We start from the raw sequence: 16,782 nt of genomic DNA, 5'->3' as shown, positions 1-16,782 counted from the left end.
TAAATACATTTGATTACTGTATTGGCAAATCAATATCCATGAACAACAGGGATGGTGCTTGGGCTCCTTTTTATCTTTTTGCAGGTAGATAAGTTGTGCTTTTGTTCATCCCTTTGGGGTTTTTTTGAAGGATCGTTAATAAAAATGAAACTGAAGAACTGGGCCCTGTCTTATAAAACTTGTGATAGAAATCAATCAATCACAAATCTCTCGAAAGCTGCAATCAATCACAACTTGTGATTATTGATTGCAGTTCTCCGTCTTAATTTCAATCATAACTTTTTTATAAGATGGATTTGCATTCAATCGTAACGTTGCGATTGATCTGAATCAATCGCATGTCTTTATAAGACGGGGCCCTGTAGTACGTGTGCTCCTTCCAACTGACTCATGTCCTAGCTAGAGGACTAGCTCAGTACAGGGGCGAATCCAGGAATTCCGTAAAGTGGAAGCGCCTTTACAAAAATTAAAGGGGGCGCACGCGTCCCCCCCCCCCCCCATTTTTTTTTATTTCTTTTGTTTTAACAAAAAAAAATAATAATAAAGAGGGGCGCGCGCCGGGTGATGAGCCTTCCTCTGGATCCGCCATAGCGAGCTGGAAGTACATTTTGAATAAAAAGTCAAGGGCCAAGTAGTCAGAGCTGTACCTAGCTGCTGGTCACCTGCGGCTAGTGTACATGTTGCAACTTTCAACCACCTACGTGTTTATTGCCGCTTAATGATCTGGAAAAATACTCACTGCTTCTATAAATGCGCAACAAAATCATATTACATATACACACAAGTTTCCCCCCCCCCCCCAAATTGAGAATAGTATTTGAGTAGCTCAAGTGGCTAAAAAGTGCGTTGACACAACACTGTTAGTATATCCCAGAATGCAACTGTCGAAACACTTCCTCTTTCTTTCGCGATATCGGGCCCGAAAATAGGTGAGGGGAAAAAGCCTCTGAAATCCCTTTGAATCTGAGAAATCAACTGATGTTAAAGAAAGTTTGAGATGAAAGAATGCAAAGTTGTTTATGTACTTTCTGTTATATAGGGCATAACATTGTTAACTCATTATGAGTCTGAAATTTAACTAAATGTTGTAATAAATCAAATGTATTTCGCAGGTATATGATGTAGTCCCATTGCCGGGAAATCGCGTAGTGTTTTTCTCTGTAACGACGAACATGTGTAGAAATCTAAATGTGCCTGCTGCACGATCTAAAACTGAAGTTAGCTATTTAATATTATGCGACATAGCTTTCAAGTAACCATAAGCTAAAAAGCAATGTACAGTGATTTGATACATTTCGAAGTCGGTTGAGAAATGCAGTTCTTTGAGCACACATGAACCGGAACACACACAGACAGACACAAGAGAGGGAGAGGCACGCACACACACGCACAAACGGCTTCTCTTATTCAACTTGCCAGTTGCCGTAACAATTGCATTGCACATTTGAAATTTGCACCACCATAGAACATATCGTGCTTGAAATGTATGCATTGCATATATTAGTTGGCTAACTTTGGATATGGTAGATAAAAGTGGAGATTTTGCATGAGTAATATTTTTATTTTTCATTAATAATTAGGCAGTGTATACAACCACACGTGTGTGTCTTTACCACCATCCAGCCACACGAGTGTGGTTGTAACTTGTAGCCATGGCCCGAGTCGCTGGATACAGCCACACTCGTGTGTAATGTACATACTACATAGTACATGTACATAGGATAGGGATACACACACAGTACACAGAGAAGATGATCGCCGTGCGTGCCTGTCAAACACAACGCCACACAATCAGCTTGCTCACAAAGTGATGAAAGTAACCTCATTTTCATACCTTTTAATATTGTTATTTTACAAATATATTTTTCACTCCATTCTCTTCGTGTTTGCTTGATTAGTTGATATGATGGGTTTAGAATTAAATAATAGCAAAGTTACAACTGCCGCTAAATTGGGGGACTTTGGATTGACAACGCTAAACTGCTTGTGGTGTGCTAGCGATCGCTCAGCGCAATTCAAGTGCCGCCTGCCCCAGCAGGGACCCGGACCCGCGCGCCGGCCTATGTACGCTGGATCGTGGATGCGCGATTTGCAAGTACCGGAACGAACGAAGAAGGCGAAGTCTCAATAACGACACAATGTATGATCAATCGTTAAAGTAAAAAGTCCAAAATCAATTGTAACTTTAAATTCACCTCATCAAATCAAGAAAATGAGAATAAAGTTAAAAATGAAAAAAAGTAAATTTGTCTAGATGGTGTGATAATATTAAATGGGATTAGTCTAGGAGGCAGGTTCATGTTCATCGCTTTGCGGTGGTGCATGATCGCTTGTTGATGTGGCTGGCCGGCCACACACACATTGTTGTACATTACACACGAGTGTGGCTGTATCCAGCAACTGTAGGGCCATTGCTACAACCACACTCGTGTGGCTGGATGGTAAAGACACACGCGTGTGGTTGTATACACTGCCTAATAATTAGGTCTAGCCAGGGAAGATGAATTTTGCATTTTGCATGTTAGTCAATTGTTACATCTTTAATTCTGCTGAATCTAGCTGAATCAGAACATTAATAGTATATAGATCTACATATAACATGCAAAATATTCACTTGGTTAACTATATTTATGCTAGTTTTTGGTCACAGGATATGCATAGAAATTTCCACACAATGAAATACATGTAGATTCTAATTTCCATTTTTACAGTATGCTGCAACACAAGGTAATTGTCGAGGCTCGTGAAGAGTGAGTTGTTTTGATCGACATGAAATTCAGTGGCCATATCAATGCTTCCTGAGAAGTGATTTAGTTTGAATTTATGTGAGTGATTGGAAATAAAACCATGTAGGGTCTAGTATTTTATGTGATTTTGGTGCAGTTTGGTTTTGTTGAATCAAGATATGGACATGGATACGAAAGTACACTTGTGCTAGACCAGCTATCACACCAAACCCTGTTATAATGCAGTTTCCTATTCAAGCAAATGTTTCAAATTCCACCTGACGAAACTACTCTATTTTGGAATGTAGATCTAGACATTATACGAATCCACTATGCCAAAACTGCACAAAATAATTTCCAACATGTCAGATCACTCACAATACAATAATTTGAGTCACACCAGATGACAGGAAGTGTCGGTTTCAGCCTTGCGTGATATTTTTCATTTCAGTTATTGGTATGTCCAGTGACTTGTAGGCCATGGCCATGTTTGTTCATTAGAAATTTTCCCCAAAAAAATGAAATTTTTGTAGATTATTGTCTTGTGAAGAATGTTTCAGCCTTGCATTGATAAACTGAAAATGACATTTGCTAGCTTACAATGTCTACAAACATTGATGACTGATTGTGTATCAGCAGCTTTGTCTCTTGAATTTTTAAGTTGAAACCCTGTAGGTTTTGTCTTTCAAGAGGGTCCCTCTCAAATTTGACAAATTTATGGTTACAAGATAAAGTGTGTTCAGTCATTTTCATCAAATTCGCATCTGAAGTTTGGGCTGCTCATACTGCAGGAGCAGCCAGAAATGCTTGGCAGCTGAAGATCAAGGCAGGTCTCTGTAGATATGATGTCAACTGAGTACTTTCTCTTGGCACATTGTAACAACTGTTGTCCTTTATGTATCTTTTTCTCATCTAGCCATGAAGACTATTTTGGCCAGTCGAAATGTTGAAGTCCCGGAAGGGGGTAAGTCCAGGTTTAGACTATTCAATGTCAAGACAAATCTTAAAGGGATGGTACATTCGTGGAGATGAAAATTGGGCTTTAACTTTTTTGGGGGGAGATACCAAGAAAACACTTATGAAATAGTACAGAGCATACCATTTTAAGAGGAATTAAAAGTTTATCTGATGAAAATTGGGTTTGGAATAGCTGAAACATCGAAAAACAAAGTAAAACAAGATGATCGTAATAAAAGGTGGGTCCCACACTATATTAGGATCACTCTGTTTTGGATATCTCAGCTATTTCAAAACCAATTTTCATCAAATAATCGTTGAAATCCTCATGGAATTACATGCTCTTTCATATTTCATAAGAGGTTTTTCACTATCTCACCAAAAAGTGATAAAAACCTGAAGTTAAGTCTCGGCCAAAATTATACGAACCCTCTAAGAAAAGTCATTCTAGCAAAAGTGTCCACATTGCCTAAATACCATGTTAGTCCATGATGTCAAGTACAAATGAAGATTCTAAACAGTAGGAATTGTGAAGTGCCAAACTGTCCGGCAGAAGTTGCCCATTTGGGAGATGTATGTAAACTAATGTTCAGTTTATATGAAGGAGTTGAGCTCATATAGAATTGTTCAGATCATCTTTACAGAGTTGCAAGGTGATTATTGGCCAAATATCAACTACTTCTTGTTTCATTTTAAATTATGATGTAAAACAATGATCTTATCATGTGAGCACCATTCATTTGAATAACATGATTATGTAATCTATCTTTAATGTTGTCTCTGTTATTGTACTTAGGTCAAGATGTCAGCAGATATTGTAAAAGTTTAAGTTTTTCCTTATGCAAGTTTTTTTTTGTTTTGTTTTTTGTGCACAAAATGTGTATAGCCTACAATATACACAAAAATTGCCACACTATGATTTATTCTGTGTGTACTGTACTTACTGTGTTTTTGCCCTTGACAGCTTTGTCCAAACTTAACAATTGAAGATTATTTACCAGATACAAACATTGCTAATGGCATATTATGAAATTTCTTCACTGAAATAAACTTCTGAATAAGTCATCTGCATGTATTTCATCTAGATTTGTTTTTCTGTAAGATTCCTTCGGGAAGGACTTTTCTGGACACTTATTTCGAAGTTTTGGTGTGCAGACAGCTTTTACATAATATCGCAATCGTTTCATTTTAGGTTAACTTTGAAAGAGACAAACAGCCTAAAGATATCAGAAATGTACAACAGTGATTGAAAAAGAGCATCAGAAAAGAATGATGGTCATTTTCTTCAAGCTGTGTTCCTCTTCTTGCCAACACAAAATCTTCCAAAAAATTGAACTAACAGTACATTGTATTGATAATTTCCCATTGCAGTGGATATCGAGGTGAAGGCCCGCAGGGTGACGGTGAAGGGCCCCCGCGGGACCCTCTCGCGCTCCTTCAAACATCTGCGTGTCGAGATCCGCAAGCTGAGCGCCAAGAAGCTGCAGGTGGTCAAGTGGTTTGGTAGCCGCAAGGAGCTTGCCTGTGTCCGCACCCTGTGCTCCCACATCGAGAACATGATCAAGGGTGTCACGCTAGTGAGTGCCTTTAGAAAATAACCAACTCTTGATCTGCAGACATCCTGGGTCTCTGATCTGTGTGATAAAGTTTGGATTATTTTTCGTAATCTCCGTTGTTCGTTAATATGAGATCCCACTCATACGCATGCGCAGTAACACCCTTATAATTTCCATAAGATTTATGAATGATGGTGGCAGTCGGTTTTGGGTGTCACATGCCAAATTCTAGGTCAAACAATTTGTGGGCACAACCCGTATAAAAATCACAATTTTCCTTGATTTTTGTTTTAAAAAAATTCAATACAACTGTCTTCCAGTTGCATTAAAACAAAAGTATTAGTGTTATAAGGTTTGTGTTACATTTTGACATTGAGTAGTCATGTAGCAATTATGTAGCAATCATGAAGTTCAAATTATATGGGCTAATGGCACATTTTACTCTCCAAGGACAGTCAAGTTTGGCTTGGTTTAAAAAAAGATAGTAGGAATGAAATATTTCAGCCATTAATAAAAAATAAAAAAAAATCTGATGCAATTGTGTAAGTATATGAAAACAGAAATGAATTTGTTAAATAAACCTGACAGTAGAGGGCTAACAGCAGTCCTTTTAGTGAAAGGGACAAAAACAATGGTAGTAAGTGCATTGTCGCATGAGAAGATAATATTGCTTGTTCTACATCCTGCCACCATGATTTAGGGCTACCGCTACAAGATGAGGTCGGTGTACGCTCACTTCCCCATCAACGTCAACGTGCAGGATAGTGGGAGCCTGGTTGAGATCAGGAATTTCCTTGGAGAAAAGTTCATCCGGCGGGTGGCCATGAGGGAGGGCGTCACCTGCGTCCCATCGACCAAGCAGAAGGACGAGATCATCCTCGAGGGCAACGACATCGAACTGGTCTCCCAGTCAGGTAGGCAAAGGCTTGATGTTCTCTGTGAACCATATGGGTGCTTTGATTTTGTCAAAGATTGATTTACTTGTTAGTAACAGGTTTGGAGTTCTAGACCCAGCCATGACATCACTAGCCTCTATTGGCATGACATTCATTCACGGTGTCATGTGAAGGGCGCTAATTGGCCTTGGCCCTGTTGCATAAATGTTTGAGGTAAAACGTAAGTTAGAAAACCAAACATCCAATAAGTCTCTGAATACTCATTTCTGATTGGCTAACACCTGACATGCACTTGCTTTTCTGACTTATGTTTGAGTGCATATTTCTTTTTAACTACATGGAGTTCTGTTATCAAGCACAAGGTCCCATTCTTATGAAATTTCTAGCTGTGGAGTCCAAACATTGTGTGGTAAAGACTGAGATCTACAATGCCCTTTTCTAATGTCATACTAGAATGACTTGTTTTAAGGCATGTAGTAGTGAACAGAACCTGACATGCAGTCTTTCCCGATTTCTTTCTTCCATTGTAGCTGCGCTCATCCAGCAGTCCACCACGGTGAAAAACAAGGACATCAGGAAATTCCTGGATGGCATCTACGTCTCAGAGAAGACCACAGTGGCGGAACCAGAATAGACGTGCGAGTGATTCAGACCGCAAGATCATATGGGAACTTTTACCACCAAAATGTGCATGTGAAATAAAAGATCTTTGGCACAGTGCTGGGAACGCATATGAGAAGCCTTTAGTTTTTTTCTTTTTTGGGTGCGTGTGTGATTGGAAAGCTGGAGTAGGTATGATGCGTTCGCTACATTAGTGCTACATGAGGTGACACAGGACTGCATGATAAAGAGATACTTGTCATAGCAGCTTCAGCTTTTGAACAGCAAGTGGAAGCAGGAGTTTTTAATTTGAAAAAAATGGAGAAAACAGAAATTATCACATAATATACACAGCCAGCCTGTATGGAAAAGATATTTGCTGTAATACAAATCAGTTCAGGCTTCGTTGACTACAATGTTGTAATGATTTCTAAGTTATAATTTAAAATGAGAGGCATTCTTGGTAAGCGTAACGATAAAGTATTCATAAACATGGTGAGAAGGTTAAATATTGTAGAACCATTTATGCTATACAATGCATAGAATTTTGGCATTATGTGATGTAAAAATTGACACGAATTACATGTAGCATCATGCCAAGCACCGCCTGCTTTGAAATTGATTTGATGATGAAGAGTGAGTGATACAACAGGCTATCAACTGCAACGACCTGTGTATGTGTGTTTGTGTGTGTATGTGTGTGTGTGTTTGTGTAGTGTGTGCGTGTGTGTGTGTGTGTTTGTGTGTTCAAAGACAGGGAACCAGACATTTCAATCCAAGGGTGATTACATTTGAAGAAAAAACTACAGTAACAATCAGAATTGGTTGGTCATATCATCCATTCATTCATTCATTTCATTTTATTTCTTCTAAGTAAAGGGCTCTGCCAATGGCTGTGTTTTGGACAGTGAACATGAAATCGATACATACATGTTCACCTGTAATAGGTTAAATTTGACAATTTTTAATTGTGCATGAGAGACACTTAATGCACAGAATGTAGATTGCATTGTGCTGTGCCACAAATTGCTTTGGGCAAATACAAGCATTTTAGTGGAAGTCATCTTATTTAGGAATATTTCTAGTACACTATACACGTGTACACAAAGTGGGAAACTCGTCTGAATACATGTACTGTACAAAGTCAGTTCTGTGTGACATTACACCTGTACAAGTTACATTCAATTTCTTTGAATTAAATCATTGAATTAAAGGACAAGTTCACCTTTACAGACATGTGGGTTGAGTGAATGCAGCACTATTAGTAAAACCAGGGAGGTGAGACAATACCCACCTCCCTGGTAAAACACAGTGAAAGTTTGAGGAAAATCAGACAATCTGTTCTAGAGTTATGCACTTTTGAAGTTTCTGCTCACTGAAGGCTGGATGAGAAGACTACTATAGCTTGTGATGTCACATGAGTACAACGATATAAAGAAAATATAAAGAAAATTCAACATATTTTCACTTTCCTCGCTTAATAAAAGGTCTTTTGACTTACCTCTTTCAGAAGGCAAGGGGAATAATATTACCCTTAACATACGTCCGTGACAAGTTGAGGAAATGTACACTTTTTTCAAAAAGTAAAATTTTGTGAAATTCTCTTTTTATTTTCTCTATGCCGTTGTACGCATATGACATCATGCACTGTAGTAGTCTTCTCATCCAGCAGTAACTGCGCAGATACTTCAAAAATTCATAACTTTTGAACGGATTGTCCGATTTTCCCCACTCACTGATGTGTTCTACTGATATTGTTGCATTCACTCAGTCCACATGTATATGAAGGTGAACTTGTCCTTTAATCTTGCCTCAGAAGTGAAGCTTGCTAACATGAACACATGTGAGTAGGATGGGAGGTCATACATGTTTGTAATTTATATATTTGTTATACTGTACATTACTTTACATGAGTGAAGATTGCCAATTAGCAAATACATAATCTACATGTACACATGTGTGTGCTCATCTGTTTGCACACAAGAACTTGTCAAGAAAACTAAACTTGAGAACTAATTAGGCTACCTTGAATATCAGTGTCCAATTTGTATTTTGGTTTCTGTAGACTGATCTTCCATTGATAAATGTATGCATTCATCATGGAATATAAGTGGTCCTACCACGAAAACAACATGATAATAATAATAATAATAATAATAATAATAATGATAATGATAATGATAATAATAATAATAATAATAATAATAATAATAATAATAATAATAATGATAATGATAATAATAATAATAATAATAATAATAATAATAATAATAATAAAAGAACGGTCAGGAAAGCTAGCCATCAGATGGACATACTTGTGAGAAAGTAAGATGAAGTAGAGTGAGAAGAGACTAAGCAAAATTCAGAATATAAATTTCACAAGCCAGAAACTTTAAAAGAAGAACATCATGCTGCCAAAAGTTTATAGTTTTATTAATGAAAATATCTCGCCTCAAAGTCGTTGAATCATTAACGTTTTGATACCTGAACTAGTCTTAATTTTCATGTTTCAAGCATCTTGTCTTATTTAGAAGAGACTAAGCAAAATTCAAAATATTGTATAAATTTCGAAAACCAGAAACTTTGAAAGAAGAACATCATGCTGCCAAAAGTTTTTAGTTTTTAGTTTTATCTTTCCTCAAAGTCGTTGAATCATTAACGTTTTGATACCTGAACTAGTCTCAATTTTCATGTTTCAAGCATCTCGTCTTATTTTGCCTTATGACTCTGGTCTGACATGTGTCAAGTGAACAGGGTTACAAGTCATACACGGGGTGAAATTGACACATAGAGAACATAGATGAATTTAGTTTCTTCTGCAGTCTGGTTTCTTCTACATTGATTAATTTCATTGGACATCTACCGGCACACCGTAGTACATTATATACCTGTTCACTCATCCATCTACTTCAATATTGTTCAATTGTGATCAACGGTCAAATTCATTGTCCAAGTGGAGGGGATGAGGGAATTTGCGATATGGCTGCATATTGCATATTGCTGCGCCACCATAGCCTCCTAAAATGGTCTCTAACTTCAGTCAGAAAGAAAACGAAATCACGCATGATTACACGTTCACATGTAAATGCCGTATGTGAGTGAGTATGCGGGTTGCGATTGCACGCACCGCATAAAGCTGTATCAAGCGCTAGCTTGCGGACGATAGTTTACTCAGTGAAACGTTTTCAAAGAATACTACCTCACAAGTTTGATACTCCTTGAAATTTACATTCACTCCTCTGCAAAATGGCCTTCAACGCTCAACAAGGAGCAGGAGGCGTCGATCCTGAGCTTGCCAGGTTCATCAATTTGGAGTCGCAGCGACAGAAATTCTCTCAGCTGGTGTACGCACTGACCGACACGTGCTGGGAGAAGTGTGTGGCAGACCTTCGCCTGGGGAACCGGCTGGAGAACAAGACGGAAACGTGCTTGGTCAACTGCGTGGAACGATTCATCGACACAACAAACTTCATCGTCAATCGTCTTGAGTCTGTTCAGTCCAGTCCAGGCAGCAAACTTGGCGCATTATGATGAAGGAAATCCGCAGAGCTTTGTAATCAGGGACTGTGCGTCGTGGGTTTGTCTGTATGAATGTAACATCAAAATGACGTTTTCCAGTGAAATCGTGCAGCTAGAAACGCGAAACGTCTATCCTGGGTCCTGCTGATCATCGAGACAACTGCAAATGAACAGCGCAGTTGGCAGTCACACTCCCACTGTCCCAGTTTCTTCCAACCCAGCCATGTGTGCAAGAGGAGGCATTCGGTGCCATGAAGGACTGTTCAAATATCAGATTGGATAGAACCTATGTGATTGTGATTGTGACTCTTTGAACCTTGAAGAAGTAACAGTTAAAGTTTTAGACTCTAAATCCCTGTTGCAGCTTTTCGTAGGAAGCTAACGTTGTTTGGTCGTTAGATTCGCGAGGCATTTGTAGAAATTTGATGTTGTGATGTGCCACAATGGACAGTCATTAATGCAGACATGTTCTACATGTAAAGTCTAGATTCTCAATTATTGCTGAATTATTGAACTTTGTTAGTTTAACTGGGTATTGATTGTTTAGGATGATGATCTGTACATGTATGGGTCAACTGCAGTTCTCCCAGATAGCAGGGGTGGATGGGTGGGGACACTGCATATTGCTAAAGAATCGACAAACCTTGTAAGTAATGGTATTTTGAAATTAACGGTAGTTTTGTGTTTTGCGTGGAATACAAGTAGTATTATGGTCAGACTTGGCACTGACATACAGTGTATAAGGTCAGACTTAAATGGTCTTCCTGCTCATTTTTCATGTTTTTAAGCCAAACAGACACTCCAGACAGACCAACTAACAACTTGGTAGTGTACTACAATGTACAATAAGCCACTTCGTAGTTCCACTTTGCGCATGAGCAGAAAAAGGTCATTTGTACCAAGAGGCATGTTGGTTTTTAAATTCACTGAGATCATACACATGTAATGATTATTCATGCAATCCTTGTAAATGTTGCTTGCCAGTACATCCACCTGACAGCAAGCCTGGTATTTGGCAATATGAATTTAAAACAGTTTTTAATGCATTCATCGCAAAACAATGAAATGGATGCTTCCCCGACGGTTGATTGACGAACCATTCTGGTCACTGCAGGTCTATGCAAGTTCATGCATTGTTTGAACACGAATTCCATGAATTGTTAGGTCGGGCAAGCTTACTGGTACGCATAATGTCTCTTTGAAAACGATTAAAGTGCCTAACCAACTGAGATAAAAGAAAGTTCATTTGTACCAACGTGCCCATGAGCTAAGTATGAACTGGCTTATTGTACAGCTGCAACTTACTGGAGGAATTCAAGCAAAGAAGAAGAAGAAGAAGTAATTTAGATGGCTTCACAAAGAAGAAGAAGAAAGAAAAAAATTGATGAGTCGTGCCAGATCACACATTTGAAGGGTTGATATGAATTTGCTGATGACCTTTACCCAATGGGAATGGGACAATTACAAAAACAAATTTCTCTCAAGTGGCACTTCTACTGAGGTGCTGTCTTCAATATTTGGCGTATATTTAGAATGGTACATGTGCTGTACTTCTTACATTCAGCTTGGCAGGAGGTGAATCTACATGTACATGCTTCAGTGCATGTCTGGACTTGAGATCATAGGCTTCAACTTAGACAATATTTGATGATTTATCAATACAATGGACATATTTTTGATGTTTTGTGGAGTGGGCTCTCTCTGACCTACATAGGATAGATGCAGAAATTTGTATTACATAAAGTTATGACACTCGACTCCTGATAAAATATAACTAAGTCCTCAGGATCAGCAGATTTCTTTCATTACATTGACATTTTTTTTTTCCTTCAAAGTGTATAAAGATATCTACATGTAGCTGATACTTTTGGGCCATGGGCCCTCATGTTTACTCTGTTGTATCTGAAATTTCGCTTTAGACGTGTTCATTGTAATGGGATTGTACTGTACTGTGCATGATGTTATGCAGCGATTGGATGGTGGAAAGAACCTCCTTGATCTGATGCTACAAATTGTGTATTGATGCTTGATAATAACAAGAGAGTGTAGGCCTACAGTGTAATTTGAATCATGAACTTTACAGCCAAACTTGATATTCAACCATATTTATATATTGTACATTGTAAGTCATTTTGCCCATCAATATGAAAATCAAAAACAAAAATATTCTACTTCATTATAGAATATTTCTGTTTGTCAGAAAAATGTCCATCATACTTATAGGCTATGCAAAACATTGATTGTAGTAGCGACAGACTGTGGGGTTGTATAGATAATGGCTTTTATAGTCATTCTCGAAAGATTCATTTTATGTGAATACACAGTCACTGGTTTGCAGCAGCAACATATGGCAAGATAAACACTGTACTTGGATATTTCACACAGTGATAGCAGTGAATTGTTATCAGAGTCTATCTGACCGAGTTGGTTTCATTTCAATGTACATGTACATGTACAACTGTATATCTAGTGGTATACAATACTACTCTAATAAAAGAAATGTAATGAAGTACATGTATGTTTGCCAAGACATGTGCTTTGTTACATGTTGATAACATCTAATGAGTGCTGGATATTGTGTAATGCTTCAGTTCAGTTTCGAAAATGTGTACATGTATAATCTTGTGTAAGAATATTATGATGAAATATGTGCCTTCAATGATATGTAATGTAGTACATAAGAAGATACATTGTATTTGTGAATAGTGTGTGCAGTGTATACATTTTCTAATTTATGTATTTTACAATCCATGGGTCTTTTTAGAGGAGGCTTAAAAAGTGGCCAGAAAGTGTAAATTGTGGAGTCAAAAGGGGCGATAAGGGGACAATATGACTTTATGTGAATGGTACATGTGTGTGTACTGACATGCAAGTTGTGCCCCAATCTTTGTTTGTTTGTTTGTTTTATGTGTGAACTTATTCTGGTTTGGACAGTTGTCCCTGCCCTGCACACAAACTGTTTGTGTGTGTGTGTGTGTGTGTGTGTGTGTGTGTGTGTGTGTGTGTGTGTGTGTGTGTGTGCGTGTGTGTGTGTGTGTGTACAAGGAATTCAGGTCTAGTCTACAAATGTCAGTTTTTGGGGTTTTTTTATCAAGTGAGGAGACAATTGAAGGGAATACTATATAATATCCCATTTGTATTTTTTACCACTACAGTGCAAACATGTATAAAAGACCTGAAAATAATTGTACAATATAGCACATGTATAACAAACAATCGGTAATTTGTTTGGTCCCCAAGAAAATTTGGCTTTATTTTGTATGTGTATTTATTGACAACTGATAAAAAAAAAATATCTGATATAGCAAAAAAAAACAAAAAATCTGGTTACAAGGACATCGTTATGACAAGTTTCAACTGTACCTGTAATAATGATGATTTCAATTTGTAAAGTGCGAAACCTATGTACATTGCATGCACGGTATATTCCTCTGCCCTGCAAAAGCTTTTGATGTATGCTTGACAATAAAAATCATGTCTTGAATGTTGATTCTAAAACTTCAACAGTTGGGGATTTCTAGACTTCTAATATGGTAAGTCATTTCACAGTTTGGGAGCCATGAAGGCAAATGCACTGTCTTCCAATGCTTTTATTTTGTTTGTTTTTGAATGTTGGATTCATAAAACGATACATAAGGACAACACATGTACATTGTAGTGCCTATATAGAACTGCACAAATTGTGAGACATTGTGCAAAATTGCCCTTGAATAGTGAGATGACCACACAATGGCAAATTGAACTTTAGTTTCCATTTTTTTTTTTTTTTTTTTTTGGAGGGTGGGATGGGGTAGACACAGTATTATTCAGATGTGAATGTATGTGTATATATGTACTGTAATACTGTGCATACGGTACAACCACAGAACAACCCATCACAGAGCTTATGGAGCTTTGAGCAACACCATAAGACTGTTCGCTAACTTCAGGTTTGTTTAATCTTGTGTTTTGAGTTTACGGCTACCGTACATTATGCCTTTACGGTTCATATCAAACATTAGGCGCCGGGAAAGCGTTGAGGCACGTTGGTCTAGTGGTATGATTCTCGCTTCGGGTGCGAGAGGTCCCGGGTTCGACTCCCGGACGTGCCCCTTCTGAACTTTTGTCATTTATTTCTTTTATATACCTTATTTATCTGTCAGCCGTCTGCCCGTGTTGCACCACGAAATTCAATGGAGCCGTTTTCTTAAGAGGACGATTACCATGCACTTTCCCAAAAAAACAATAGTTTTTGTTTATCATAACTTGATATGACCTAAATCGTAGGTTCAAAGGCCCGGTCCTTTGACATATACGGGAGGCTGTAAAGAGAAATTATACATTATAGATATCTAGCTGTTACTTTTCTAAATAACGTTATTTTTTTTTTTAAGTTGTTTGATGAAACATGCTTCTGTTGAAACATTCCAACATGGAAACTGTGGCAGAATGCATGCCACATGAATGAATGTTATGAATGAAATCATGTATTATGATAAATGAATATAGAGGAAAATAACATCACTAAAAATAATGCATATAATTATGCATGTTGATCATGCAGGATCCTTTGAAAACAAGAACTGCTAATGAGGGTCATATGGTATTTGCACCTTAGGCCCTATTTGTCACTAATAAACGAGCGCACAAACTGATTATGATACCGTCACTTATTTTCATCAAAAACAAAGATGAGACGTTAATGTTACATTAAATACTATCAACTGTTCAACTTATATAGGAGATTAAAGCTTCTTAAACACCCTATGCAACGATCTCCATTATTTAAGGGATTCCTATACAGTGATCAAAATATTTTTTTTTCTTAAATTTGTTCAAAAGTTATCAAGGTGTGCTTTGTTTAATATGACTGCATCGGCAGGGACTGTTATCTTGATGGCAATGACTGCATCGGTTCATTCCACTATACTTGATTTGCTTCTGATTATACAAATCTGCATGAGTATACTGCATAGTTTGTTTATGTGCCACCGATGATTGATAACCATGAATGTAATCGGAACAAGTAATGGCTCAATCAGTTTTGTGGACCTATATCAAACCAAAATCCAGAATTTTCAAGTCATTAAACAATGGAACAGCCGGGCTCTGCAATGGAATGATCGATTTTCTCAAAATATAATAGCTCTCAGTTTTACAGTAAATTGAAACGACCAACATGACTTCCATGGAGTTCCCCATTTATTATAGTCTGCGAGAAATCGTAATAAAATCAAAGAATCATTAAACATAATACCGATGTTCTCTTATTATAATCATACACCCTCCAATATTCCTATGATAAAGCATGTGGTTCTGTGATAATGTTGCACACTATGTTTATCTTTAAGCGCTTCCCGCTCTTCCTCTCTTCTTAAACCAAACAAAATCCCTCTTTGAACAGTGGTAACTGTGGTATTTTCTCCGAAAAGTCAAATCCCGAGTATTGCACCAGTATGCATACATCCCACCCACATTATTTGTTAGGGTTTTTTTTTTCCTTCTCTAAAAATTATGTCAAATGGAAAATCACAGGTTGCTCAAATACTTTACCGTCGGCAAATCGATACCGGTATAAGGGAATGTTCATATCTTCCTGTATATATACCTGTATACTATGTCACACTTGTGCAATTTTAGTGGCTCGGAATTTTTTCTGTCTCAAAAGAAAGATTAATCCCTAAACTTTCGAGGGTATAAGCATTTCTAGATTTTGGTCCACTCAAATTTTTGGAAATTATTCAAAATTGTATTGGACAAAAAGTATTTTATCTTTAGTGTTTTGTCATCTTAAAATTCCATTTTCAAGAGAATGAATTTAATTTCTTAACTAACGAAACTTCTTAATGATGAATTTCGGTGGTGCACAAATATGATAAGTCAGTGAAACCTGCAGATATTTGTTCTTCTCAATTCTAGCATCTGTATTCGACTGTTTTTCCGATTTTTGGCTCTCATGTTCTTGTCGCTTCAAATCACAGGTGCGGGGAGGTACTTGTCAGCAACAGATACTAAAGCGCAATGGAAACTGCGTCAGATGACAATGCTGTACTCTTCTCGTTAGCTCGCTCGCCGTTAGATGACTGCCGCAATCTCTTTGCTGCCGCACGATATCTACTGCGCAGTTGTATCTTCTGACAGCTGACAAACCACCACCGGCTTCATCGTCGAGCTAGCTGCGAGCTATCTAGCCCACAAGCTTCTCGACCATTTGCGCCAGTGGATCTTATGCACACATTCTTGTATGTAGTCACTGGGATGCAACGCCTACCGAGCGAGCCACACGTACATGTACCTCGCGTACCTGCCCGAGAGAAGCCAGCGAAGCAGTAGCAAGCGGCCGCCAAGCGATCGGGGAAGGTACCACTTGAAACCACACAACAAATGGTCAATTTCGGCTTGGGTATGTGACAACAAGCGGCAATATACCTCTTCTAAGCGTCCGGCATCAGCCGCATTACAGCTGGATTTTTAGTTTGCTTGTTTGTTTGCCTGCCATTCCAGTATGCAACCTCCGCCAAGAAAGGTAAGCCAGGCCACGGGCCCGGG

General features: G+C 38.1%; 2 protein-coding genes and 1 non-coding gene across 3 annotated transcripts in view; all 3 read left to right on the top strand.

The window, feature by feature from the left end:
* Positions 1-902: 902 nt before the first annotated feature.
* LOC139743369 (large ribosomal subunit protein uL6-like) lies at positions 903-6,866 on the top strand. Its single transcript, XM_071653853.1, has 5 exons — positions 903-929; positions 3,643-3,690; positions 5,055-5,260; positions 5,940-6,153; positions 6,666-6,866. The coding sequence occupies exons 2-5, from the start codon at positions 3,645-3,647 to the stop codon at positions 6,767-6,769; spliced, it is 570 nt and encodes a 189-aa protein (XP_071509954.1). The 5' UTR covers positions 903-929; positions 3,643-3,644; the 3' UTR covers positions 6,770-6,866.
* Positions 6,867-14,273: 7,407 nt separating this feature from the next.
* Trnap-cgg (transfer RNA proline (anticodon CGG)) lies at positions 14,274-14,345 on the top strand. The gene has a single exon. It is a non-coding gene; the product is annotated as a tRNA-Pro (tRNA).
* Positions 14,346-16,465: 2,120 nt separating this feature from the next.
* Positions 16,466-16,782, top strand: part of LOC139743393 (uncharacterized) — a 75,085-nt gene continuing 74,768 nt past the window's right edge. Inside the window, exon 1 of the mRNA XM_071653878.1 lies at positions 16,466-16,759. Coding sequence (XP_071509979.1) covers positions 16,739-16,759 — 21 coding nt within the window. The 5' untranslated portion in view covers positions 16,466-16,738. The remainder of the gene's footprint in view (positions 16,760-16,782) is intronic.

The sequence above is a fragment of the Diadema antillarum genome, unplaced genomic scaffold, assembly GCF_040938485.1.
Source record: "Diadema antillarum isolate AM-2024a unplaced genomic scaffold, OU_Dant_1.0 seq00001076_RagTag, whole genome shotgun sequence".
NCBI lineage: Eukaryota > Metazoa > Echinodermata > Echinoidea > Diadematoida > Diadematidae > Diadema > Diadema antillarum.
This window is presented reverse-complemented; position numbering and strand designations above follow the sequence as displayed.

What these genes read in the sequence shown, in the direction of transcription:
- LOC139743369 (XM_071653853.1), top strand. Translation starts at nt 3,645, where the DNA reads ATGAAGACTATTTTGGCCAGTCGAAATGTTGAAGTCCCGGAAGGGG. An exon ending in TGATCAAGGGTGTCACGCTA is followed by an intron (nt 5,261 to 5,939) that starts GTGAGTGCCTTT and finishes ACCATGATTTAG; the next exon opens with GGCTACCGCTACAAGATGAG. An exon ending in CGAACTGGTCTCCCAGTCAG is followed by an intron (nt 6,154 to 6,665) that starts GTAGGCAAAGGC and finishes CTTCCATTGTAG; the next exon opens with CTGCGCTCATCCAGCAGTCC.